This window comes from Corythoichthys intestinalis, chromosome 6, assembly GCF_030265065.1.
Source record: "Corythoichthys intestinalis isolate RoL2023-P3 chromosome 6, ASM3026506v1, whole genome shotgun sequence".
Classification (NCBI taxonomy): Eukaryota; Metazoa; Chordata; class Actinopteri; order Syngnathiformes; family Syngnathidae; genus Corythoichthys; species Corythoichthys intestinalis.
In genome coordinates, this window is record NC_080400.1 from 52,509,514 (window position 1) to 52,537,416 (window position 27,903).

The 27,903-nt window shown below is 42.0% G+C and overlaps 1 protein-coding gene across 1 annotated transcript; it reads right to left on the reverse strand.

Moving 5' to 3' along the window:
- Positions 1–6,420: 6,420 nt before the first annotated feature.
- LOC130916989 (uncharacterized) lies at positions 6,421–26,936 on the reverse strand. The gene is made up of 5 exons (XM_057838006.1): positions 26,700–26,936; positions 12,962–14,224; positions 12,144–12,474; positions 11,909–12,069; positions 6,421–7,306 (listed from the first exon to the last, which is right to left on the reverse strand). Exons 2-5 carry the CDS (start codon positions 14,200–14,202, stop codon positions 7,066–7,068), a joined length of 1,974 nt encoding a protein of 657 aa, XP_057693989.1. The 5' UTR covers positions 14,203–14,224; positions 26,700–26,936; the 3' UTR covers positions 6,421–7,065.
- Positions 26,937–27,903: the final 967 nt, after the last annotated feature.

The window sequence follows — 27,903 nt, forward strand, 5'->3', positions numbered from 1 at the left end:
AGGTCCGAGATACTGTTGTGGAGAAGTTTAAAGCTGGATTTGGATACAAAAAGATTTCCCAAGCTTTAAACATCTCAAGGAGCACTGTGCAAGCCATCATATTGAAATGGAAGGAGCATCAGACCACTGCAAATCTACCAAGACCCGGCCGTCCTTCCAAACTAACTTCTCAAACAAGGAGAAAACTGATCAGAGATGCAGCCAAGAGGCCCATGATCTGGATGAACTGCAGAGATCTACAGCTAAGGTGGGAGAGTCTGTCCATAGGACAACAATCAGTCGTACACTACACAAATCTGGCCTTTATGGAAGAGTGGCAAAAAGAAAGCCATTTCTCAAAGATATCCATAAAAAGTCTCGTTTAAAGTTTGCCACAAGCCACCTGGGAGACACACCAAACATGTGGAAGAAGGTGCTCTGGTCAGATGAAACCAAAATTGAACTTTTTGGCCACAATGCAAAACGATATATTTGGCGTAAAAGCAACACAGCTCTTTACCCTGAACACACCATTCCCACTGTCAAACATGGTGGTGGCAGCATCATGGTTTGGGCCTGCTTTTCTTCAGCAGGGACAGGGAAGATGGTTAAAATTGACGGGAAGATGGATGCAGCCAAATACAGGAACATTCTGGAAGAAAACCTGTTGGTATCTGCACAAGACCTGAGACTGGGACGGAGATTTATCTTCCAACAGGATAATGATCCAAAACATAAAGCCAAATCTACAGTCAATGGTTCAAAAATAAACGTATCCAGGTGTTAGAATGGCCAAGTCAAAGTCCAGACCTGAATCCAATCGAGAATCTGTGGAAAGAGCTGAAGACTGCTGTTCACAAACACTCTCCATCCAACCTCACTGAGCTCGAGCTGTTTTGCAAGGAAGAATGGGCAAGAATGTCAGTCTCTCGATATGCAAAACTGATAGAAACATACCCCAAGCGACATGCAGCTGTAATTGGAGCAAAAGGTGGCGCTACAAAGTATTAACGCAAGGGGGCCGAATAATATTGCACGCCCCACTTTTCAGTTTTTTATTTGTTAAAAAAGTTTAAATTATCCAATAAATTTTGTTCCACTTCACGATTGTGTCCCACTTGTTGTTGGTTCTTGACAAAAAATTAAAATTTTATATCTTTATGTTTGAAGCCTGAAATGTGGCGAAAGGTTGCAAGGTTCAAGGGGGCCGAATACTTTTGCAAGGCACTGTATATACCATGGATATTTAAAGTCTTCACATGTCTGACCAAACGTATTTGTTTATTATAAAGTAGGGCTGTCAAACGATTAAAAATTTTAATCGAGTTAATTACAGCTCAAAAATTAATTAATCGTAATTAATCGCAATTAATCGCAATTCAAACCATCTATAAAATATGCCATATTTTTCTGTGAATTATATATATATTCTGTAAAATAAATTGTTGGAATGGAAAGATAAGACACAAGATGGATATATATATACATTCAACATACGGTACATAAGGACTGGAGTGGGCATTTCAATCTACTGTCATTCAAATCTGTCTATGCTGTCCTCACTCCGAAGCGTCTACTTTTTCCAACGCTAGACAGCTAGTGAACGACGCCTTAATAATCAGACTTCTTCCTTTTTCATCTGATTTATTAATAAATTGGTCTCAAACCATTGTCCCCTTTAAAACTACAAAAAAAAGTACACAAGCATTGCATTAGCAACAACGTTAGCTTAGCACGCTATACAGGTTAACTAAACATAAACAAAAAGCGTCTCATACAAAAAATATAACATTTCGCTTATTACCATAATATGTACATTCTTTACAACAACCATACTTACGGACAAATCTTGTCCAAGGATCATATAAGCACAACAGAGACGTCTTGCAGCCATATTGAACGAGAGGAGAAAACCAATAAACCATGTAAAACCATGTCGCAAAGCGACCACAAGAGTTCGCTGTTAGCACAAAAAGCCTTGCTGTAAAACTTACCAAAAGGCAGAATACTGTCTGAGCGGGACATGTGCGTTAATTGCGTCAAATATTTTAACGTGATTAATTAAAAAAATTAATTACCGCGCATTAACGCGTTAATTTTGACAGCCCTATTATAAAGTGAAAAAAAAAAAATTCTAAAAGTTTCCGCGATTAATGTGACATATAACCTGCAAACTCAATTAAGAAAAAAAGCATCTTTTTAAGAGGGGAAGTTAAAAAAAAATATTTAAAAAAGCCGAAATATTATGGTTGCACAAGTGTGCACATCCGATAACTGTTAAGTGAATGTGGCCAAAAACCAATGAGATTTTAACTCTTAGAACGGAAAAACATACAGACAGACCCGCAACCATATAAGCTGCCTCTAAATAATTCCAAATTTATTTCCGTCATTGTAGGAGAATTTTTCCTGGATTTTTTTTTTTTTACCGCTGCGGAAGCTTGAAGATTGTGTGCTAGCACTGCCATTTAATTTAAAGTGTTCATAATTTCCTCTATCTTGTCCGAGGCAGAATGTTCAGTAGAAGAAAAAAAGTTGCAAAGACAAGTAACCACCAGTGAAGTGCGACCACCGTTTTCCCCCCAGTTGTTAGTTACGAAGTTAAATATCAAAAATAATATGACCACAAAAAAAATTGTATCTGAATAGGAGTCTGTACAATTTAAATATTTACTGTACAATGGTTACCCTTTTTAGGCTTGTATAATCATTCTTTTAATTTGAGAAATATTCAGTTATTTTCAGAAATGTCCTGAAGTCTGACAATGTCACGGTGTTTAATCTGCATGCTCATGTCTAAACGGAATTTGTTTGTTCACTTTACGTATTACATATAATTTACCACTTAGCGACACCGAAGCAAATATTAAAATGTTTTTATCTCTTCTACTGAATTTGGGCATGAATTGACTAAATGTCTGTGTAAGTCAAATTACCAGCACCAGCACAAACACACATTGAGGCTTAGGAAATCTCTATCATACAAACAATGCCCTCAGCGCAATTCCTGGTTCTTTTATTGTTACAAACACGTGTTCATTTGCTGCTCCAGAGCTTTTAAAGATTATTTATTGCCAGCGTTACTAAACAATTACAGTGGGGCAAATAAGTATATAGTCAACCACTAATTGTGCAAGTTCTCCCACTTAAAAAATATTAGAGAGGCCTGTAATTGTCAACATGGGTAAACCTCAACCATGAGAGACAGAATGTGGGAAACCCTCCCCAGAAAATCACATTGTTTGATTTTTAAATAATTTATTTGCAAATCATGGTGGAAAATAAGTATTTGGTCAATACCAAAAGTTCATCTCAATACTTTGGTATGTACCCTTTGTTGGCAATAACTGAGACCAAACGTTTTCTACAACTCTTCACAAGCTTTTCACACACTTGCTGGTATTTTGGCCCATTCTTCCATGCAGATCTCCTCTAAAGCAGTGATGATTTGGGGCTTTCCTTGGGCAACACGGACTTTCAACTCCCTCCACAGATTTTCTATGGGGTTGAGATCTGGAGACTGGCTAGGCCACTCACGGACCTTGAAATGCTTCTTACGAAGCCACTCCTTTTTTGCCCTGGCTGTGTGTTTGGGATCATTGTCATGCTGAAAGACCCAGCCATGGCTCATCTTCAATGCCCTTGCTGATGGAAGGAGATTTTCACTCAAAATCTCTCGATACATGGCCCCATTCATTCTTTCCTTTACACAGATCAGTCGTCCTGGTCCCTTTGCAGAAAAACAGCCCCAAAGCATGATGTTTCCACCCCCATGCTTCACAGTGGGTATGGTGCAATTCAGTATTCTTTTTCCTCCAAACACAAGAAACTGTTTTTCTACCAAAAAGTTCTATTTTGGTTTCATCTGACCATACCACATTCTCCCAGTCCTCTTCTGGATCCTCCAAATGCTCTCTCGCGAACCGCAGACTTGCCTGGACGTGTACTTTCTTCAGCAGGGGGACACGTCTGGCAGTGCAGGATTTGAGTCCCTGGCGGCGCGTTGTGTTACTGATAGTAGCCTTTGTTACTGTAGTCCCAGCTCTCTGTAGGTCATTCACTATGTCCCCCCGTGTGGTTCTGGGATTTTTGCTCACCGTTCTTGTTATCATTTTGACGCCACGGGGGTGAGGAGGGAGTTGAAAGTCCGTGTTGCCCAACGACAGCCCCAAAACATCACTGCTCTAGAGGAGATCTGCATGGAGGAATGGGCCAAAATACCAGCAACAGTGTGTCAAAAGCTTGTGAAGAGTTACAGAAAACGTTTGGCCTCCGTTATTGCCAACAAAGGGTACATAACAAAGTGTTGAGATGAACTTTTGGTATTGACCAAATACTTATTTTCCACCATGATTTGCAAATAAATTCTTTGAAAATCAAACAATGTGATTTTCTGTTTTTTTTTTTTCACATTCTGTCTCTCATGGTTGAGGTTTACCCATGTTGACAATTACAGGCCTCTCTAATATTTTCAAGTGAGTGAACAATTAGTGGTTGACTAAATACTTATTTTCCCCACTGTGAGTGCAATATTCAGGACATCACATTTTAAGGAAAGGGGTGTCAACGGACCCTGGAAAGATTTCTGCTTTTTCGAATTGGCCCTACCCTACCACGGTGACCGAGCTGAGGTCTTTCATTGGCTTTGCCAGCTACTACCGAAGGTTTGTGGATAAATTCGCAGAGTGACCCAGATCGAATCTGAGTGATGCCTGGTCAGAGGAATGCGAGAACAGCTTCCAGGAACTGATGTCTCATCCTTTAAGTACACCTATTCTTGATTTTGCTAACTTTTCTCTGCCATTTATTCTCGAGGTAGATGCCAGCCACTTGGGTGTTGGAGCAGTCCTCACACAGGAGCAGGGAAGAAAGGTAAGGCCTGTGGCCTATGCCAGTCACAGTCTGCATCATGTGGAGAAAAACTACAGCTCCATGAAATTGGAGAAGTGGCTGCTGTGAAGTGGGCTATGGCAGAGAAGTTTAAAGATGACGTCTGTGGCCATCGATGCGTTGTGTGGATAGACAACAAACCTCTGAGCCACTTGGGAACTGCCAATCTTGAAACGACGGAGCAGCGTTGGATTGCTGACCTGTCTCTCTTTCGCTACACAGTGAGGTACCGTCCAGGGCGTATTCATAAGAATGCAGATGCTCTTTCCAGACATCAAAGTGCCTGTCCAGTCGGAGGCCAGTTGGAGCACTACCTACCTGACACCCAGCTCCCCAAATCCCTCGGAGTACACGTTGGTCAGCAGCTCCCGGAAGCCACCCAGACAATCATTGCTGCCCACCTGTGCCGCAAACTAGAGGACATGAGCATCCTTCAGCAATCAGACCCTTCCATTGTGGCGTTCCTAAAGTACTGGAGATAGCAAAGAGTGCCAAGTCGGGCTGAAAAAGGGAAGCCAAGTCCTCAAGCACCGGGTCTTTGAAGCAGTGACAGCGGATTGCGCAGCTGGAGCGACTGTTGTGTCGTCACCTGCTGAGGCCAGATGGTGGTGAAGAGGTCTTCCAGCTGCTGTTACCAGAGAGCCTGCAGGAAGAGGTGTTGCAGGAGGTGAAATGGATGGAAGTCTTCACCATCAGTGTTGGATATGAATAGGCTCAGATACACTTTGCCACACACCCTCTCAGTCTCTTTTTTGTAGTCACTTTCAATGTCTCTCCTAATGAGGCAAATTCACTCCTGAGCTTGTACCATCCTCTTCGTCACGCAGCAGACTTGCTTTTCGAAAACCGTTGGTGATGGTGGATTTTTTTCACACTGCTCCACGTTGTCAGGGTCCACTGGCAGACTTGTGCAAAAGTTGCTCTTCGCATGCGGCCAGTTTTGGTGAACGATTTCTCGCTGCTGGTCATCCAAGCCTCCCATTCAACTCAGAGTGCCCCTTTAAATGCACGATTCACATTAATGTCAAGTTGCTGCAAACAATTTGTTGTGCCCACATGAATCACAGCTGGATTGGAGTTTGTCCTCTTGATGGCAGCTTACATGCAGCAGCTCTGTTTCCTTCTTGATCAGCCACTTCGGTTGCTTTTAACTTAAAGGCTACGTCATATGCATTTCTTCTAGCATTTTCCATGATGAGGGTCTGCTAATTTTACTCATGCACAAAGATGAGGGTCTGCTACTTTTATTCATGCACAAAGCACAAAGTTAAATTACTGATAATAGTGCAAACTAGCGTCTCCCTTGACACATATATTCCACGTGTCTCACTGTTACATTTTTTGCTCGAGTGCCCCTGACGGCCGTATGAAAAATCAATAAATTGGCCGCATCATTGCACCCGCAGCAGGATTCAAAATGGGGGGGGGGGGGGGGGGGGGGTAGCGGCTTGTAGTCCCGAAATTACGGTGGATGGAGTTTTAGAAATCAGTTTCTCTTTTATACCTTGTTTCAGTCTAATGCAGTAGCCTACTGCATGCGTAAAACCTGTTGTGTGTTACATGACATAACTGTGTGCCAAAAGCGTTTTTTGCCTTCTTGTGGTGTTATGACGTTAGGCATCATTTTGACTTGTTTAAAAGGCATTACATCAAAGTTGGATCAGCATGCAGTGTGATTTTCCTCTTTAATTTTGAGCATAATTCCAACAGACGTCCATGGGTTGATACATTTGATTTTCATTGATAATTTTTGTGATTTTGTTGTCAGCACATTCAACTATGGAAAGAACAAAGTATTTAATAAAACTGTTTTAATCATTCAGATCTACAGCACATTCAACTATGGAAAGAACAAAGTATTTAATAACACTATTTCAATCATTCAGATCTACAACATGTTACTTTAGTGTTTCCTTCATTTTTTGAGCAGTGTAAGTATGCACAACATCTATAGCCGTCAATGGCGATCAGCATTCTCGCTCAATGCCATCCCTCCTGGTTCCAACAGATTTGACTAAAAATTGTCCATATACTGAGCCTTTTAATAGCAAATAATTAAGTGTATTTTACATTCATTAACATAGTTTCCCGTTTGGGATCCCCGGGACGTCCCTTGTAATCCAAAAAGCATCCAAACCGGTGACTGTCGGCATCCATTGGCGGGGTTTTCCATGCCTGACTGTCAAAAAGTGAGAATTAGGTCTTTTGGTCGTCTTGCTCGCACCGCGAATAATAACCGCACTTCAACACGCGGTCGACGGCGGGAATGAGTTTTTGCTGGAAATCCAACAGCCTCTTATCCAGAATGGGTTCCTTCTGCTTACGCATTTGGGACGAAATGTCGCGGACGTGAACCACGCGACAAACTTCCTCCGGGACCAGATAGGATTTCCCGGATCGTCTCGTCACCAAGTGCACCGACGTCTCTTCCGTCAATCTGTCAAAAGACGTGAAATTTCAATTGAGTGAAACAAACGCTGTTCAGTTTATGGAATTGGATTGGAATCTGTTGCTAGGTTTCCTGGCACATTTTGCAAAGTACCAATATGGCAATAAAATGACTTATCGATAACGGGGAGGACTAGCAAATTGTACTTTTTGACATTGGCGGAGTTTGACTTTTTGGGGCAGGGGGGGCACAAAATGTAGATGACCCCGAAACGCAGTGTCAGCAATAAAATTAACTTACAACAATATTTGTAATAATAAGTTGAAAATGAGCGTTTTTTTGTTTCCCATCATTCTTGAGGGGAATTCTAAATCAGGCTGCTTAGGACAGCTATACTCTTTGCAAAGATTGTCATCCATTGAATATGGTACGCCCTCCGGTGTCATGCCAATATAGTTACCCTCGTCAAAAATTATACCTCCTGGGCGGAACCACTGCGCTGCTCTGATTTGCTTGATTTCCATGTTTTGGTGATGTCGTTATCTACGAGGATTTAAAACATGGCCCATCCATTAATTTAAAAAAATATATATACTTTTTTTTTTCTTCTGTCGTATAACGTAACATACGTGCTGAACGAAAAAAGGCTGTTACTGTTTTACTCGTACGATGACCTACAACTGTATGGCGTTTCTTCAGTTTAATACACGTCGAAGTCCAAAATATATAACTGTGGTTCTTTTCTGGATTCAATTAATTGTTTAAGTCAACATAACTTATAACTAATGTGTGTGTGTGTGTGTGTGCTCCCGCGGCCAGGGGATACAATTTTTGACGGGGGTAACTACATTGGCAAGACACCGATGATGGCTCTGTTGTACAATTAGTGTCCTTAGTGGAGCAAATTGAAACTCCGCTCACCATTTTGGTGGTGCTCTGTGGCGTTTCATGGTCCACATTTTCAATCCTTGGTTCTTGCTCGGTGGTTGTTGTTGCTTTTGAAAGCTTAGGTTTGAGAAAAATACACATATCCATCTTGCTTCTTCGGTCCTCGGGTGGTTTTGGCTAAGCAAAGCAAATGAACGTCTAAGGTGCTCGTCACATGATCAGTTGGAAAAATAATTATGAGATGACGTGTGCCCTGTGCAGTTGAGGAAGCGATGCATACACAGCGAGTCCATTTCTCTTATCATCTCTTTTCTCTTCTCCAATAAATTTATTTTGGTGGCGTCTTGTAACGTAACTCAAATGCTCTTTATCCAACTAAAAGTAACTAACCAAAAGACTCAAAAATGTATTCACAACGGAACAAACAAAATAAGTACATTCCTTTCGAGCACGATGCACTAAGCCACAGTCAAAAACTGTTTTGCCCTCCTAACTACCAACCCTTGTGTCATGATTAGCTGTCATTTTAAGTGCACAGGGGCCGACTCCAGGTCAGTGGAAAAAAACGTTTGACAGCCCCGAGTGGCAAGGAGAAAAATTACAATGATAACACAAATCAGGAATATGGCTCATACAAATTTTGACCCATCATGAATAAAAAAAAAAAAATTTTTTTTGTTTATTTCATTCATTTTTGTTGTCTTTTTTATTGGTTCACATTTTTTATCGACAATATTTTACAGGAAAACTCTTAATTTTAAAATCATATATAGGAAATTACATCAATTACATGCAATTACACTTTTCCGCTATCATGGGGGACCTGCCCCCCCTTTAAACTCCGCATATGCTTTTTGAGATTTAGTTTCATTTGCTGGTTGCCCTACCCAAGGTGGCCGCCTGCTACGCACACTGCTGGGAGAGTGGCAACAAATGAACGTTCGTTTTCACATTACATCTAGCGCTTTCAATGGCAGCCAAAGAGTAAATAGGAGATGCTTTGACTTTGATGAAATAAAAATTGGTTTAGAAATAAGCAATTGTTATGACTTCATTTGAACGTCAAGACACTTACTTTGATGAGAATGTCGCCCCTGCCAACATGGCCGCCCTGAGGCGATTTTGGTAGGTTTTTTTTTTTTTTTTCATGCGTCTTCCGTAAATTAATATGTGTTTATCGTGAGTAGACATCCAAACCATTGGAAGCAGGAGTTTCATTCGCTGCCAGCCCTCCCACCTCCAATGGATTGGAGATATAGCACTTTTAATTGCAGCCAATGATATAACTATTCCGGTGGAAAATTTTGGTCATGTGGAAATTTCATTTTGACTGGGAGGGGTCACTACCTGTACACCTTAGATCATTTCCTGTTGATTTTACGGTATTTCTGGGACACTTCCTGTTCATTGGTCATATCACCATGCTCCTATGATCAATGAAGTGATCGGAACAAACATACAATCTTTTAGGTGGGTCCTTTAGGTTTAAAGCAGCGAGCCACATCCTTAGTTTATTTTCTGCTGCTGGTTTTGCTGGTTTTATTTAAGGCGTATGGCGTGGTAGATCCACACTGTCTATTTGTAGCTGGTCGTTGATCACAACATTCCACATATATACAGTCATGTAAAAAAATTAGGACATCCTATGGAAGCCTGTATATTTGGTCATATGGATATTTAATATCCATTTTAACAATCTTGAGAGATTCAAGTAATATAATTAAACAATTAAAAATGAGAAAATGATTTTTCTTGACTTTCTGTAAAATGTAATTTTAAATAAATGCAATTTCTGTTGAAGAATAAATTAGGACACCCTTACATTCAGTCACACTTAAAATGGCTAAAATCACACACAAAAGTATCGCATCAGGTGCACATGATTAGAACATCATTACCCAGTGTTTTGAAGGAGGCTTGCTTTATTTAAATCTCACATTTAGTATGATGTGCCCCTGACTGTTTAAGTGAGCGAAAACACCATGGTGAGATCAAAGGAGCTGTCTGAGCCCTTCAGAAAGAAGATTGTGGACGCTTATGAGTCTGCTAAGGGATTTCAAAAGATCTCAAAATAATATAAAATCAGCCATTCTACTGTATGGAAAATAGTCTACAAGTGGAGGACATTTAAAACAACTGCCAACATGCCCAGGTCTGGCCGTCCAAGCATGTTCATCCCGAGAGCAGACTTCAAAATGCTAAAAGAAGTCTCCAAAAACCCCTAAAATTTCATCACGGGACCTACAGCAGGCTCTTGCTACTGTTGATGTGAAAGTGCTTGCCTCTCCAATCATAAAGAGACTTCACAAATTTAACATTCATGGGAAATGTGCAAGAAGGAAACTTTTGCTCGCCAAGAAGAACACGAAGGCCAGACTGAAGTTTACCAAAGCGAATGCAGACAAAGACCAGGACTTCTGGAATAATGTTCTTTGGACAGATGAATCTAAAATTGAATTTTTTGGACACCTGAACAGAGGACATGTTTGGCGTACACCCAATACAGCATTCCAGGAAAAGAACCTCATACCAACTCTGAAGCATGGAGGTGAAACTGTCATGGGTTGAGGATGCTTTGCTTAAGCATGACCTGGCCAGCGCACCATCATAGAATCCACCATTAATCATATCGTGTATCAGAGAGTGCTTGAGGAACATATGGGGTCATCTGTGAATTTTTTTTAAACTGAAGCGAAAGTGGACCATGCAACATGACAATGACCCAAAACATACCAGTAAATCCACCAAGGATTTGGCTGAAAAGGAAGAAATTGAGAGTCCTGGAATGGCCGAGTCAAAGCCCAGATCTTAATCCCATTCAGATGCTATGGGGTGACTTGAGATGGGCTGTACCTGCAAGAAACCCCACAAACATCTCACAACTGAAAGTATTCTGCGTTGAGAAGTCGGGCAAACTTTCTTCAGACCGATGTAAAAACTGGTAGATGGCTACAAAAACCGTCTCACTGAAGTTATTTCAGCCAAAGGGGGTAACACTAACTATTAGGTAGTAGAGTGTCCTAACTTTTTCCTCAGTTAGAATATGTATTTTTGTTGACATATTAACTTTATTGAGCAAAACAATGTTAGTTTTTGTTGTCTACCTGTAATTAAATCACTTTCTTTTCCACAGATAAAGAAAAACAAGATCAGACATTGATATGTGAAAATTTCTTAATAAAGAACTGTAAATTTAATTGGGTGTCCTAATTTTTTCACTTGACTGTATAGGCCCTTCCAGAAGTTCACAAAACCCAGCACAGCACAGAAATTCCCTGAGCTTAATTTACGTTGTGCTGAATCCATTTTTGGAGATTCTGTGGATTCCTCTGGTTTGATTTTGCAGTTTAACTGGGTCGGCACACTTCTTACTTCAGCCGAACTTCATGTTATTGTGTCTTAACCGGAAGTCCGTACCAGAAAACTTCAAAGATGACTCCGCCCATTTTTCGCTCAGGAAACTTGTCTTCAAATTTTAAACATTGTGGAAATAATAACTACAAACTGTAGCACATGCAAACTGACTTTATAGAAAACTAAAACAACACTGTAAATTAAAGTGTAGTCTACTCATTGATCAATTTCCCTCTTCAACTATCACTTTTATCGCTCTCTTTATGTATCACTCTCGTGACATGCAAACGTACACGTGCATGTGCACGCGCACTAAACGTAGCGCCACCGCTACTTTAGTGACAGCGCCTGTTGTCGTGCCCGCTTTTGCTGATGCTGTACAGGGTTTTGTGTGAATTTAAGGCATACCTCGGCTGAACAATCATCTTGCGTTGTCGATAATAACGAGCGCGGTGTATACGTTGCATGATGTCATGTCCCGGCACGCCTTCCCATCTAGATGCTCCAAATATCTTGGTAGCGTTCTCCGGTGGGGTAAAAACCTGGCTGTCGAGTTGGAATTCGCTCACCTGGAGGGTATGGCAGATGGAGGCTGAGTTAGTACGTCCACACCAAACCTGAGCGAAAATCCAAAAAACTCTACGTCAGGATGCTGCTGTTGGAGCTCGTTCATCATGGACACCAAGTCGTCATGGCGATATGGCATGATGATCTCGTCCACGTCGTTCAGGAGGACATAGCGCGAGCGCTCCATGGAACGGTAGATGCAGTCGTTCAGCGTGACCAGCTGCCCGAAGTAGTGCACGTCGGCGTGGCTCGTTGATGGAAGCCACCCGGGAGCCACATGGAGGAACTTGTCGATGGGCCAAGGGATGATCTCAACCAAGCCATCCTGACCGTAGCTCCGCAATAAGCGGGCCACTTCTGGGCCACTGCTGGTGTTGTATAGCACCACTTTGTCCACGCCCAGCAACCTGAAGAAGGGCAGTACTGGATCATCATACTCACATTTTCAAATCGGTATCCGTAATCAAAAAAGTACCACTTTTGATACGACATAAATAAAAAGTGACCGATGAATGCCACAAAATCTATAGGAACTTGTGACCCAGATTACAGAGGAAGCCCCCATATGCTTAGAAAGTCACTCAAAATGCACAAGTACTATCCCAAAATGGGAGTGACCTGAAATTGGACTGAAATCTACAAGGAAGTGATTGATAAATTCCCCAAAGTCAACAGAAAGTGACCTGGAATTGAACCGAAATCAATAGAAAGTGACCCAAATTGAACAGGAAGCCCCAAAATTAGCAGAAAGGCAATCAAAATCAGCAGGAAATGACCCAGAAATTCCCCCAAATAACCAGAAAGCATCCTCCCAAAAATAGTACAATATGGTAACAGCGTTACCACCACCATCCACCGACAAAACCACAGGAAGACCAAATGAGGAATGCCGACCTGTACATCTCCAGGACCTGCGCTGTCCGGAGGACATCGTTGAAAGGTTCGTACATGACAGAGATGCATACTGTCAAGTTGAACTCGAATTTTCTCTCCACCTTTGCCCCCTGCTTCTGGTTCCTCACGGGCAGCCACGTTAGGTTCTCCGTATCGTTGCGGTGATCAGACGGCACCACGGCCACGTGAGAATCTCGGCAATCCACCGGAATCTGACACGTGATGTATGTGCTGACGTACTTGTAGCCCCAGAGGTGGGGATGTGGCGCCACCCTCGCCGGGCTCACTTGAGTCAATGAATCCCGGCAACAGAAGACGCAGTGCAGCTGCGGCAAGGGGTACCTCTTGACGATGGAGATGACTCGCATGTCCTTGCCAGTGTACCTCCCGTCCACGTAGGCTGACACCAGCAGGTGCTCTGTGCCGGTCAGACGCGTGATAGGATCATCGCTCACCCGGACGGGGCATGCTGCATGTGGTACCATAATCACGGGTGGCACCATGACCCCAGGGGAAACCTTGGCTGTCAGTGGAACCTTTACCAGAGGGGGCACCTTGACTGCTGGGGGAACCTTAGCCTCAAGGGGCACATTGACCACAGGGGGAACCTTGACTTCAGGGAGCACCTTCATACTAGAGGGAACCTTGACTACGGGAGTTACCGGGACTGCAGGGGGCACCTTGACTGCAGGGAGAACCTTGCCTGTTTGGGGCACCTTAACTGGAGGGGGTACTGGGGGTACCTTCAACCCAGAGGGAACCTTGACAGTAGGTGGTACTGTGACTGTTTGGGGTACCTTGACCTCAGAGGGTACCTTCAACCCAGGGGGCACCTTTACTCCTGGAGTAACTTTGACTGCAGGGGGCACTGTGATCATGTGGGGCACCTTGACCTCAGGGGTTTCCTTGAACCCAGTGGGAAGCTTGACTGCAGGGGGTTCTGTGTCTGAGTGGTGCACCTCCATTGTGTTGGGCACTGTGACTGCTGAGGGAACCTTGACCACCGGAGGCACAGTGAACACGGGGGGTACCTTGACCGTTTGAGGCATCCTGACACCAGGGGACACATTTACTGAGTTGGATAGCATGACTGTAGGGTCCACCCTGACCGCATGGGCCACCTTGAAAGCGGGTTGGCGAAACCCACCAGTACTCATTGTGCTGATCCAGTAGATGAAGCTGACCAAGGTGACCATAGCACAGAAGCACAATTTCTTATCAAAGCCGGTGCATTTTTTCATCTTGACTGAGGGACAGGTGATCCTAAGGTGAGGCACAAATAGGAAATACACTGCTCAAAAAATTAGAGGATTTTTAGTTTAGCAACCCTATCAGGCAAACTTCTGGGATTTTGATTTGGTCAAGAAGGTTGTTAATTAGCTTCAGCTGTTTTGTTGTAAATGAAATCAACCAATGAGGCATCAGTGGGGTAACAATGAGACAACCCCCAAAACAGGAATGTTTTTCCAGGTTGAGGCCACTGATACTTTTTTCATCCATCCATCCATCCATCCATCCATCCATCCATCCATCCATCCATCCATCCATCCATCCATCCATCCATCCATCCATCCATCCATCCATCCATCCATCCATCCATCCATCCATCCATCCATCCATCATCTGCCACCCAGCCAGCCATCCATCCATCCATCCATCCATCCATCCATCCATCCATCCATCCATCCATCCATCCATCCATCCATCCATCCATCCATCCATCCATCCATCTCAGCTCCATCTTCACCACTACGGACCGGTGCAGAGTCTGCATAACTGCAGACACTGCATCGATCCGTCTGTCGATCTCCCGCTCCCTCCTACCCTCACTTGTTAACAAGACCCCAAGATCTTTGGAGTCATACTTTTTTTCCTAATCTTTTTTGGCTTATTTTGTACTGACTGACATTCTACTGCTGTAGTTTTTCATTTTCCAGAATGACACATCAATACGTGCTGTTGCAAGATGTTTTGCTGTGTTTCCGAGCACAAGATGGAGGAGATTACAGGAGAAAGATAGTTACTCCAGGAAAGCCAGACAGAGCTGTAGAAGATTCTTCAACTCTTTGCAGGATCAGTATAGGCTCCTTTGTGCAAGCCGGAACAGAATGAGCACTACCAGAGCTCTACAAAATGACCTCCATGAAGTTGGACTGAAATTTATATCAAAATTATGTAAATTATTTGTGCTAAGTTTGTTCTGGTTTGTGTTGTAAAACATTTAGTTTGTGCTGCTATTGTTTTTTAGATGTTTAGATTTCTTTCATAGGTCAATCTGAGCCCCCCCTCATTTTGATCTGAACCGGCTAAAAATGGTGTCAATCGTTTGTCCTTTGTTTGTTCTGGTTTGTGCCGCAAAATTTTTTGTTTGGGCTGCAAAGGTTTTGTGGATATTCTGCTATTGATTTGCAGTGATGATGACGCAGCACCCCAACTACGGCGGAGCGGAACCACAATGGTGCCATTCGTTTGTGCCGGCTTGTGCTGCTACGGTTTTTCAGTTATTACAATTTTTTTTAAAGGTCATCCATAGTTTACCCAGCACCCTAACAATGGATTGCAATGAGCATAAATTTACCGGAAACTTGTTTGTGGCGGTTACGACAGCAATGGAAAATAAATAAAATGTGAGACATCCTTTTATGAAAATGTTCAAGGGCAGACGATATGCCAAAGGGCAGTCTTTTGAAGTAGTAGCGGCCCTCTGGCGTGATAAATGTTGTCAGCAGCATCAACTCCTTGTGTAGTGGCACCTGCCAGAAGTCTGATGTCCCGTCCAATTTAGAGAAGAGTCTGGCTCCTTCCAGTTTGGCCAGCGTTTCGTACATTGCCAGTAGGATGTGTCTCTCTCTGAGGACATTTTCATTCAAGTGAGTCAAATCTACACAGATGCGTGTTATTCCTGAGGGCTTCACTATCGGCACCATGCCCACGCACCACTCTGTGGAATCTTCCATGCGAGCTATAACTCCCAACTTCTCCATTCTATTCTGCTCCTCTTTTACTTCGGCTCGGAGAGGAATGGCCACTCTCCGAGGTGCTGATAGTGCGTAGGACAGGGTGTCTACTTTAAGCTTGATTTTGTATTCGCCCGTGAGCTGGCCTAGCCCTATAAAGACATCTGGGTTTTTTGAGCGGAACATTGCCTCTGAGTCATCTATGCTGTTTAGCTAAGGAATGATGTGGAGGCCCAGCAGAGATGTGGTGAGATCCTTCACGATGAAGACGTCCTCTTCAATCTTCCTGTCTCCCCTATGGATGACTGCTGTCACTTGCCCCATGACCTTCAGCGGTTGGTTAGCTGGCCCCACAAGAGGCCTGCGTGCTGCTGTGTAACTACCATGTTTGTGTTAATCATATTCCATTTTAGGAATGGCTGTCACAGAAGCACAAGTGTCCACTTTAAAATTTACTGGCTCACCATTTACAGCAAGTGTCTCAGTCCATGTAGACGACCGTGGATGGTTCACAGCTCCCAAATAAGCTGCTGAGCCATCCTCCTCTATGGATTCTAAATTTTGAGCAGATCTGCACACTGCAGCAAAGTGTCCCTTTTTTTAAACATTTCCTGCTCTCAACGTCTTTTGCTGGGCAGTCGAATGTTTTGGGTTTTTTCCGCATTTTCCACACTGTTTTGCTTTGGCGGCCATCTGCTGCGGGTGGGAGGGGCCGAATCCAAGCCCAGACTTTTTCTCGCTTGGCTTACTCCTGCTATGGGAGATTGCATCCACATGCCCCGATGCTTCGGTTGAGCGGGGAACTGCTGCCTCACTTGAGTTACTGCTGTCGTTGAATCCAACTTTTCATTTAGCTGCAATTTTTAGACAATTTAGAATCACGTATGCCCACGACAATCCTGTCTCGGATCAATTCCTCGCCTAGGACACCGAAATTGCAGTGTTCGGCAAGTTTATGCACTGAGGTGATAAAGTTTTCAGCCAATTCTCCGACTTCTTGGCATCTCTTATTAAATTTGGCTCATTCATAAATTATGTTGTGGACGCCAACAAAGTGCTCATTGAAAGCCTTTTTTACTTCATCATAATTGTTCTTTTTAGCCGCCTCTAATTGAAAAGAGTTCAAAATGTTGTCTGCCTTTTCGCCCATTGTGTAAATAAGAGAGTTTACTTGGTAACCGCTGTCACTTTCCTTCAGTCCTGAAGCGAGTCTGAAGCGCTCAAAATGTTGAATCCAGGTGGGCCACAATCTCGACTCTTTAAGTCAAAAGCTCCAGGTGGTGTGATTGTGAAGAAGTGTTCCATATTATCGGTGTTTTTAGCTGGTCGCTAGCTCCTTAGCTTTCGCTGACTTTGCACCGTTCTCTCCACCGCGGCTCACAACTCGCACGTAATCCACCACCGACATAAATTTCAAAACGCTGTAAAGCCCAGATAAAGCCTAAAGCCTCCTCCTCAATTACAGAATAATTCAACTGATGTTTGTTAAATTTCCGAGAGAATAAACTAACCGGACACTCAACATTAGAATCATTGTCCTGTCCAACCGTATGGCTTCGTGTGGCTCATCAGTGCTGACGAGTTCGGTCGGAAAGCCGGCCCAATGTTTATTCTTAGGTGTCCTTTTATCCTGGTAGCCTCCCTTTTTTCAGTTCAGTTCAGTTCAGTTTAAGTTTATTGTCCCCTAAGATGGGGAAACTTGTCTTAAAGCAGGTAAGCATACAGATAACCCAACAAATAACTCATACACATACAATAAATAACACAGACTACAATTTAAAAATGCAATGGACAGCTTCGCATCAAGTGCAAGAAGAATTGTGCAAATTTAGCAATTTAATTGCATTTGGTAAGAAGGAGTTCTTTGTCCTGTTGGACTTAAAACCAGGGACTCTGAATCCCCTGCCTGAAGGGAGGACCTTTTTTTTTCTCAGACAAAACTGTTTGTCTCTTTTGTTGCTTTGCTATCTTTGCAGAATTCAAACAAAAGCGTTCGAGGTGGGTCCCACACTTTTTCTCGATGGCGTGGCTCCTGGGGCGTGGCCTCCCCCTGCCTGGGCTGCTGGCCGCTGGAGTGGGGGGAAGTCGGGGCTCCGATCTCACGTCGCCCCGTGGCGGCTCCTTGGCATCCTCCTGCCTCCGCCTTCCCCTCTCTTCTCTGACTAGGTATTCGCCCTGTGCTCCGTCGCGGATCGCTGGCTGGGCGCCGGTGTATCGGCTGGGTGTTGCCTGCTCCGGCGGGGGACCCTGCCCTGCCCTGGGCTTGGTGGGCCGCTGGGGGTCCCGTGGCGTGCCGGTTGGGGGGCTGCGGCTCGTGGGCCGGGTGGGCCGGTGGGGGTTGGGCGTGGGGTTGGTCGTGCGTCCCCTCTTGCCATCCCTGAAGGCCGGTTGATGGGTGCGAGGGTGGCCCGGTGGACCACCCTGGATCCCGAGGGGGGGGGACGATGGCTCCTTTGCTGGGCTGCGGGAAGAGGGATGGGCTGCGCTGAACCCCAGAACCCCCCAACCGCCCTCCCTCCCCGGGCCGGCTAGGTGGCGGCCGCGTGGTGTCTCCGCTCGTCTGCGTGGCTGTCGCGCACTTGGTAGGGCTCGTATGTGGCTGGATGTTATAGGGCGCGCTTGGGTGCGGGGTCCCGTTGCCGGGAGTGGCGATGGGGCGGCGTAGGGTCGGTCACCAATGGGCTTACACTCACAAGGGATTCACACGATTACTTGGTTCTAGTTCACAGAGCTGATTTGTGTACACTCTATCCCTTTCAATCACTTAGCTTATAGACTCCTCCACCCCCGTCCCGCTCTTTCCCTGGTCAACAGGCTCCCCACATGGTGTCAACCGGAAATACATTTAGCTGACGATAGCACCAACATATTAGTAGTTAGTGTAGACGTTCAATGTATTTCTTGTTGTATGCTTGTGTTTCTTTTCTTTCTTCTCTTGTATTTCTTTTCTTCTGTTCCTCCATAACCCCTTCCTGTTCGCTGCTTTGTCATAATAAACGAGGTATGTTGAATGATCACAATGGGAGTATGTCATACTCTCAATGTGAAACATTCAAACTGTTGAGACCAACCGGGCACTTAGACTTCTATTCTTCGTGTCAAACAGCTGAACAGGACAGGTTTAAAAAGAAGAAGAAAAAAAATAAGTGTTTGCATTGACATCCATCTTTATAATGAATGGGGGAAAGGCAAGGAGGTAGGTTTGCATAGGCACGTTAGGGACAAAACACTAGCAACTTTTCAGGATGCTCAAATTGTCCCCACCAACTTCCACCACTTCCCATAAGTTTTAATTGTTGTAATTTACCCCATAATTATTAAGTGAATTATTTTCATTATGTTCATATTTACATGTACCTCTTTTCACTTGCTGAATGTGACGGTCCATTTTTTTCCTCCTAAACACACATTTGATTGGCTAATGTCTTGGACCCACCCCAGACACCCACACATTAGATAAAGATATTAGAGAGAGGTTTTTTTTTCCAGCTAGCAGCAGCCACTGTAAGAAATGTAAAAATATGTCAATGTTGTGGAAGTGGGGAACACACCACTAATTTTGCTACTGAAAGTCTGACCTGCATCAGAGTTAGCATAACATTAAACTGTGTGAACTTGCTAACCTGCAAAACTCGAGTAGGTCGCTGCTTAAAGAGTCATTCTTTATATTTTTTCTACTGTTGACGTTAATTAAACTGTGAGAAATGTAATGAACCGAGTTTTAACCCTTTCTTCCCAATTTTACTTTACATTTTGTTTACAGTGGGGCAAATAAGTATTTAGTCAACCACTAATTGTGCAGGTTCTCCCACTCGAAAATATTAGAGAGGCCTGTAATTGTCAACATGGGTAAACCTCAACCATGAGCGACAGAATGTGGAAAAAAACAACAGAAAATCACATTGTTTGCTTTTTAAACAATTCATTTGCAAATCATGGTGGAAAATAAGTATTTGGTCAATACCAAAAGTTCATCTCAATACTTTGTTATGTACCCTCTGTTGGCAATAACGGAGGCCAAACATTTTCAGTAACTCTTCACAAGCTTTTCACACACTGTTGCTGGGATTTTGGCCCATTCCTCCATGCAGATCTCCCCTAGAGCAGGGATGTTTTGGGGCTGTCGTTGTGCAACACGGACTTTCAACTCCCTCCACAGATTTTCTATGGAGTTGATATCTGGAGACTGGCTAGGCCACTCCAGGACCTTGAAATGCTTCTTACGAAGCCACTCCTTTATTGCCCTGGCTGTGTGTATGGGATCCTTGTCATGCTGAAAGACCCAGCCACGTCTCATCTTCAATGCCCTTGCTGATGGAAGGAGATTTTCACTCAAAATCTCTCGATACATGGCCCCATTCATTCTTTCCTTTACACAGATCAGTCGTCCTGGTCCCTCTGCAGAAAAACAGCCCCAAAGCATGATGCTTCCACCTCCATGCTTCACAGTGGGTATAGTGTTCTTCGGATGCAATTCAGTATACACAAGAACCTGTGTTTCTACCAAAAAGTTCTACTTTGGTTTCATCTGACCATAACACATTCTCCCAGTCCTCTTCTGGATCATCCAAATGCTCTCTAGCGAACCGCAGACGAGCCTGGACGTGTACTGGCTTCAGCAGGGGGACACGTCTGGCAGTGCAGGATTTGAGTCCCTGGTGGCGCATTGTGTTACTGATAGTAGCCTTTGTTACTGTGGTCCCAGCTCTCTGTAGGTCATTCACTAGGTTCCCCCGTGTGGTTCTGGAATTTTTGCTCACCGTTCTTGTTATCATTTTGACGCCACGGGGTGAGGTCTTGTATGGAGCCCCAGATCGAGGGAGATTATCAGTGGTCTTGTATGTCTTCCATTTTCTAATAATTGCTCCCGAAGTTGATTTCTTTACACCAAGCGTTTTACCTATTGCAAATTCAGTCTTCCCAGCCTGGTGCAGGTCTACAATTTTGTCTCTGGTGTCCTTCGACAGCTCTTTGGTCTTGGCCATAGTGGAGCTTGGAGTGTGACTGACTGAGATTGTGGACAGGTGTCGTTTATACCGCTAATGAGTTAAAACAGGTGCCATTAATACAGGTAACGAGTGGAGCCTCGTTAGACCTCGTTAGAAGAAGTTAGACCTCTTTGACAGTCAGAAATCTTGCTTGTTTGTAGGTGACCAAATACTTATTTTCCACTCTAATTTGGACAACACTAGCATAACAACAATAACAATGTGATTTTCAGTTTTTTTTCCACATTCTGTCTCTCATGGTTGAGTATTACTCATGTTGACAATTACAGGCCTCGCTAATCTTTTCAAGGCAGAGAACTTGCACCAATATATATATATATATATATATATATATATATATATATATATATATATATATATATATATATATATATATATATATATACACATATAATTTATTTATTTATTTATTTTTGAGTTTGCTTGTGCTTGTGGACAAAAGCAGTAGTTTACCTGGAGAACGGCTCAGTTTTTAATTATATTTTTTAAATTTCCTGGCAAAGAAGATTTTCAGTAATATTTAACTTCTTTATTTAGACCATGTTGAGTGGTATTAAGACAAATGTTTAATTTTTTGCTTTCCTGGATAGTTAAGAGATTATTAACAAGTTTGTATTTATTGTGAATGTTATTATAATTTATGTTCAATAATGCAAGTTAAATTTGCTCATTAAATCCGATTTTTTTTTTTTTCTGGAAGCTTTCAAAATGCTTCTTTTGTATTTTTTTTTAAACAAAGGTTTGAATTGAATGGTGTAGGCTGAACCAATACACATAAAAGTTAATATAAGTCAATACAGATTTATTTTGCATTGATCATTAAGAATGTCCCGTCCCCAGCAAAAAGTGTACACACTGCTTATTTATGCCATATCGTCCCTACCAATGTTGACACCAAACTTACGCCCTTGGGGAAAGTGGAGTATGCCGTAAACACACTTTGGTAGTTTTTTGGCGTTGCGGGGTTCCTGCCACCCTCCTCAAAGTTAATTAGTGCCGGTGAAAGCGATACAGACCACCTCAAGATATAAAAAAGGTGTCATTGAACTAGTTGTCAGTCGACATATCAAATGTTATGAAAATATTTTATAAAGGCTGAAAAGTTACCTAGTGCTGCTTTAAATGCACCTTTAACTGCTAGTGCTTGAATGAATATGCATAAATTTTCCTCTGTTCTTTACGTATGTATGATTGACATTTGATTTTTTTTTTTCTAGCTTTTAGCATTTCCCATATGTTTTCTCCCATTTCATTACTAGTAGCACCAGAAGCAATCATTATGTTCAATTCGACTCCCCTCCACACAAAATGTTAGCTTCTCAGGTGTCTCATCATCTTTTACAACAAAATCATCATCATTTTGTTCTAGCAAATTCACATTTTGTCCTTTGGAACGACAAATTTTGAGAAATGATCTTTGTGAACTGGCCAGGTGCCCTGCCCTGCCATGCCTTGGGACTACTCCAACTGAAGGATGGAGAGCTAAGAATCAGGGCCAGGATACACACTCAATTTCTGATGAATCAAGCTGCGCTACTGGACACTCACTTTCAACATCCATAAAACTGAAGGCATTCATGCTTGTCCGTTCATTATTCATGAACATTGGGGTGGGGAAATTGGACTTTTGACAGTTGATTGACAGCGATTGTGTGCACACTAACACACTGCAAATATTTCCAAGGGTTTTTTTGTATCGCCTTTCTAAAATACATTTTCACTCAAATCCTACCTGTCAGTCTTTATTCAATGCTACTGCCCTCTCATAGCCAAACCTGATCTTCCTGTTACGTCCACTATTGGTACACCTCAGTGGTATTCTTAACATCATGGCTCATACTTATTACACTTGACTTAATTCCTCAGCTGGGCATAACACTCTGAATTAAATCAAGACACAAAGTCTTTTTTATGCTTTATTCCCAACAAATGCACTTTGCACCAACAACAGTTTGTTCCCACGCTCGACGGTTCATAACTACACCCTACAGTTTGTGCTGTAAAAGTTTTGTTTGTGTGGCTATCACTTTCGAGATATTTCCAATTCTTATATTGGTCAATCTGAGGTTAACCAGCCCCCCATTTTGGTTAAAAATGGCCATAAAATGGTGTCAATCATTTATGCTTTGTTTGTTCTGTAAAAATATTCGTTTGTGCTATAGTTTTTTTTGAGAAATTCATATCGAGTGATGATGTCTCGCAGCCCCATTTACGGCGGAACAGAACCACAATGATGCCATTCGTTTGTGCTTGTTTGTGCTGAATTTTTTTTGTTTTGTTTCTGCTGCTATCGTTTTATAGATATTGAGACATTAATTTCGAGTGATGAAGTCAATCGCAGCCCCTCGGTCGTGGCTGACGGAGCGTACCAACTCTCTTAATAACAGAGGGGTGTCCCAACAATTAGCGCAAACATAATGGCACCCCTTTGGGTCCATCTTGCAATAAATGGGGGGTGCTGCGTGACGTCATCACTCGAAATTAATGTCTCAATTTTTCAAGACGATAGCAGCACTTTTTTTTTTTTTTTTTACAGCACAAACGAAGCATAAATGATTGACACCATTTAAAAAAAAAAAATTTGCGTCTGATGGGGGGCCAAGTTTACGGAGGTTCAGAGCAAGGGCGTAGGTTTGCAAAGGGATGGTAGGGACATAACACTACCAACTTTTCAGGATGCTCAAGTTGTCCCCACCAACTTTTAAGCAACCTTATTTGCATTATACAATGATTTCAGTTATATAGGTCATTTAGATTGTCTTCCCATATGTAAACGCACGTTTGATTGGCTAATGACTTGACCAAGACACAAATGCAACATGCCGCCTCCTCCGCCCCGTTCGAAGACGGGGAACCACGTAAATGTTGTTGTTTTTGTTGAGGTGAGGACCACCACTAATTTTGCTACTGAAAGTCTGACCTTCATCAGAGTTAGCATAACATTAATCAGTGTGAATTTCCCTAACTTGAGTAGGACGCTGCTTTGAGAGAAATATCCTCCTGTATGTGTTTTCTACAGTTAGCATTAATCAAACTGTGAGAAATGTAGTGAACCGAAGTTCACCCATATTTTTTTTTTTTTTTTTTGCAGTCTTCAAGCAGCCCAAAGAAGCTTTCATTTTTTGTTAAATTTGGCTGTGCTTGTGGTCAAAAGCAGTAGGGTTTTGCCTGAAGGAAGGCTCCATTTTTATTTATGTTTGTTATGCGCTAAGATGTTTTTCAGTTATGTTTAATTTATTTATTTAGACAATGTTGAATGGTCTTTAGACAAATGTTTAATTTTTGCATTCCTGGATAGTTATGAGATTATTAACAGGTTTGTATTTATTATATGGGGCTTTGCATTGCAAAGGCAGAGATAATAGAATTCTTTTTGTTTTGTTTTTTTAATGCCGTTTCTTCGGCGCACCGCTCAGCCTGAACCGTTTAACCGATCGGCACCGTTCGAATAACGACCAGAATTTCCGCGTGACGCAGGGACTTTTCGAACGACCCCGAAATTTTGTTTCGTTTGTCCGTAAACATCGATTTTTTGAAAGACAAAAAAAATTCTTACAATTTTTTACCAATTCACATAATTTGGACATCAAAAATTCCTAGACGGTGATGGGCATACAAGTTGTATACAGAATTTGGAAAAAACTCCCCAGAAATTTGCCCAAAACTGTCTCATTCATTTTTAATTGTATGCCAATGACAGCCATGTAAGTCCAAATTTCCTATTCGTTTTTAATGACATTGACATTGCATTTATGCCCATGTACTCAGATGCCAATGAGGGCTATGTCCCCGAAATGTCCCCAAATCAACTTGGGCGGGGCGAAGATCTCTATCTTCCCACAGCAAAGCACCATAGTAATTTTTCCAGGAATTGCAGTTTCTAGTTGTGTATGTTAATATAAATTAAGACTGCAATTTATATTGGCTAATAAAATCCAGACATTTAGTCTGGAAGTTTTCAAAAGGTTTCTTTCGTAGTTTTTGAAAATAAAGGTTTGAATCGAACAGTGTATCTTCTGAACCAACACATATGCAATGCAAAAACACACCTTCTTAAAACTAGTTAAATTCCTTTGTTTTCAGTGTAAATCTACTAGAAATAAGTGAAATGATCGGCCAGTGCTTCAAGTAAAATTTAGTCACTTAAATTTCTAGAAATAAGAAAAATAGCTAACTAAAAACCCACTTAACAGACTTATTTTAAGCAAAAAAAGTTAGTATATTTAATCTTTAAAAAAGCTTGTTTGTCAGAAATGTTCTTAAATCAAAGATGGATATTGTTGAAAACATTATTTGAAAGCAATTTTTTCTGGATTTAGGTGAAAAATGACCAACTTTTAGATGTATGGGCTTAATAAAAACAAATAGTAATATTTACTTAATTTACAGTAAAGGGAATAATCTGATGTATTAATCTTTTAACTAGTCTTTAACACTCAAAACAAGATGGAGAAAAATTATTTGACTATTTTTTAAAGAAAAAATATCAGATGAAGATGTTATAAATTTACAGTGGGAAAGTTAATATAAGTCAGTACAGATTTATTTTGCATTGATCATTTAGCCTATCAAGTAATTAGATTCATATTTGTGAGAAATGTAGTCCTGACACTCGTTCACCTAATTTGTTTGGTCTTATTAATGTCCTGTCCCCAGCAAAAAGTGTACATGCAGGTTATGCTGTTATATCGTCCCTACCATTATTGAGACCAAGCCTACGCCCTTGGTTCAGAACCTCTGTGAAATGAGTCGTTTTACTAAATTCAGCAAAGACGGTGCGCCTTTTTGAGAATTTTGGGAAAATGGTCATTTGCACATAGTGACTTTAGATGAGGAAAAAAACATTTGAACTTTGGTAAAACGGGAAATAGGTGGCCTTTATATCAACTCCTCTCTTTTTTGGTTCATTTTTTTGTTTGTTTGTTCTCACTTGTCTCATGCACTGGCATGGATAGGGGGAAAGCAGGTCTCTCCTGTTGATTTTCAATTACTTTCGAGTGTTCTTGATTACAAACATCACCAGTACTAAACATCCAGTACTCTTGAATTCCTCCTCTAATTCTTGAAACGTTTGCCAGACCAGATCACCAGCGTTATTTTTTTAGACCGGTTTGAGCATATTAACTCAGTGATGGCATTAAATTATCATGTTCCTCTGCCATTGACGGAGATGGACGTTCAATCCATTTTGCCCGGAAGAGCCAACCTCCCCCTACTACAAATGGATTGGACGTCCATCGCCGTCTGTGGCAGTAAATGAATGAAAAAGTATGAATGAACCATTTTTAAAAAGTTTACAAATATTGTTACAAATAAGTAAACTAATGTGTCTTGCGCATGCAGGAATTTAACAAAAAATGATGCCGAATGTACAGAAGTGACCCAGGATTCCCAGAAAACAGAAAGTGAACCGTAAGTCCCATAAACCAAAAGGAAGTGATTTGAAATTTACAGTAAGTGACCTGAAAAATCCCCCAAATCAATAGGAAGTGACCAATAATGAGGAAGCCACCAGAAAATGTCCTAAAATCAACAGAAATTTATCCGAAATGTACAGAAAGTGACCCAGCAATGCCCCAAAATCAACAGGATATGACCTGAAAATACCACAAAATAAACAGATAAATAAAATATCTAAAATGTACAGGACATGACCCAAGAAACACCCAAAATTAACAGAAACAAAAAAAAAAAGACCAAGACCAAGTGACCCAGAAATGCCATCTATTTTATTTATGTTTAAATAGAAACGAGACATGAATATACATTTACCTTAGAAAAGTGAATATCCCAGATATAGCCGTGGGGGGAAAAAATCTTTAATGGCTCTTGTTGATGACAAAAAGAAATTAACAAAAGAACATTACAATGTATCAAAGTAGCTCCATTGGTCCATGGAACTGAAAAAGTAATCCATAAATTCAAATTGAATTACTAAAGTGAAGCTCCCCAAGTTTGTGTCACTCACACTGAAAAGTTCCTTCTCTAATTGTAAGCTGCTCCCTTTGCCCTCAGCTGAGCTCTCTCATTTTAATGCATACACTGCACTACCCTCCCCCTGACACAATCCCATCACGGTGCTTTAAATTACGGTGCATTATGGGCCCGCCCTGAGAGACTGCTGTGCCCGCCCTAGCTCGATTAGACTGTACTGTGTAATTTTTAAAAAAAATCTTCCACAAAAACACACACACGGAGAGGACGAACACTCTATTCCAGTGTTTTTCATCCGATTGTGCCGCGAACTAGTTACCAGGGAAAGTAACTGTTTCCGTTACTTTAAAAAGAACTTGTTGTATGTCAAAGAATTTGAAATTTGAGCAGTATTCGAGTCAGTGGAATAGAGAAGAACAGACAGGTAGTTAACTTGTTAGGTGCTTCAGCAGATTTGAATTGCTTACTACAGATGTCGACAAAAGCTTTGCCCCGGGACATAAATTACACATTACATGCAGGTTCTTTCCTTTAATTTCGACAAATGGTAAATGGTGTTATACTTATATAACTTGAAATAGTGTCTATGTCTCCACCTCTTAAAGGACACTTTTTCTTCTGAATTCTCTGCCCTGTGCATCTGTTTTGCGTGTGTGTGTTTGCCGCACGCACTGTTCCGGTTTGCTTGTGAAATACCGGCTCTGATTGGCTTACCATGACACATGACTCTAACCCTCAGCCAATCACAATCACTTCTATCACATCTCTCGAGAGGCTGCATTCAGGTGGGCTCGTTTCCCGACAATTCACGTCACCTTCTGCCGTCCTCAAGATGGAAGCAGAATTATTGCTGGCTTACAGTGGGAGATGGGAACGAGGCTAGCATCAAGTGTAGCAAACACAGAAACGTTACCAAACTTTGGAAAGGATTGTCTAATTGAATGAGCAGGGACAAACAGCTTGGAGTCAGAAACACGTGCACTATTCTCGAACCTGAACGCACCCCAAGTCTTGGATAAGAAATCAACAGAGCAGAGAGTCG

Excerpts from the sequence above, each read along its gene's own strand:
- LOC130916989 (XM_057838006.1), bottom strand. The coding sequence starts at position 14,202 with ATGAAAAAATGCACCGGCTTTGATAAGAAATTGTGCTTCTGTGCTATG. Across the intron at positions 12,475-12,961 it reads CAGGTCCTGGAGATGTACAG|GTTGCTGGGCGTGGACAAAG; the intron begins GTCGGCATTCCT and ends GCCCTTCTTCAG. Across the intron at positions 7,307-11,908 it reads AAGATGATTGTTCAGCCGAG|ATTGACGGAAGAGACGTCGG; the intron begins GTATGCCTTAAA and ends GTCTTTTGACAG.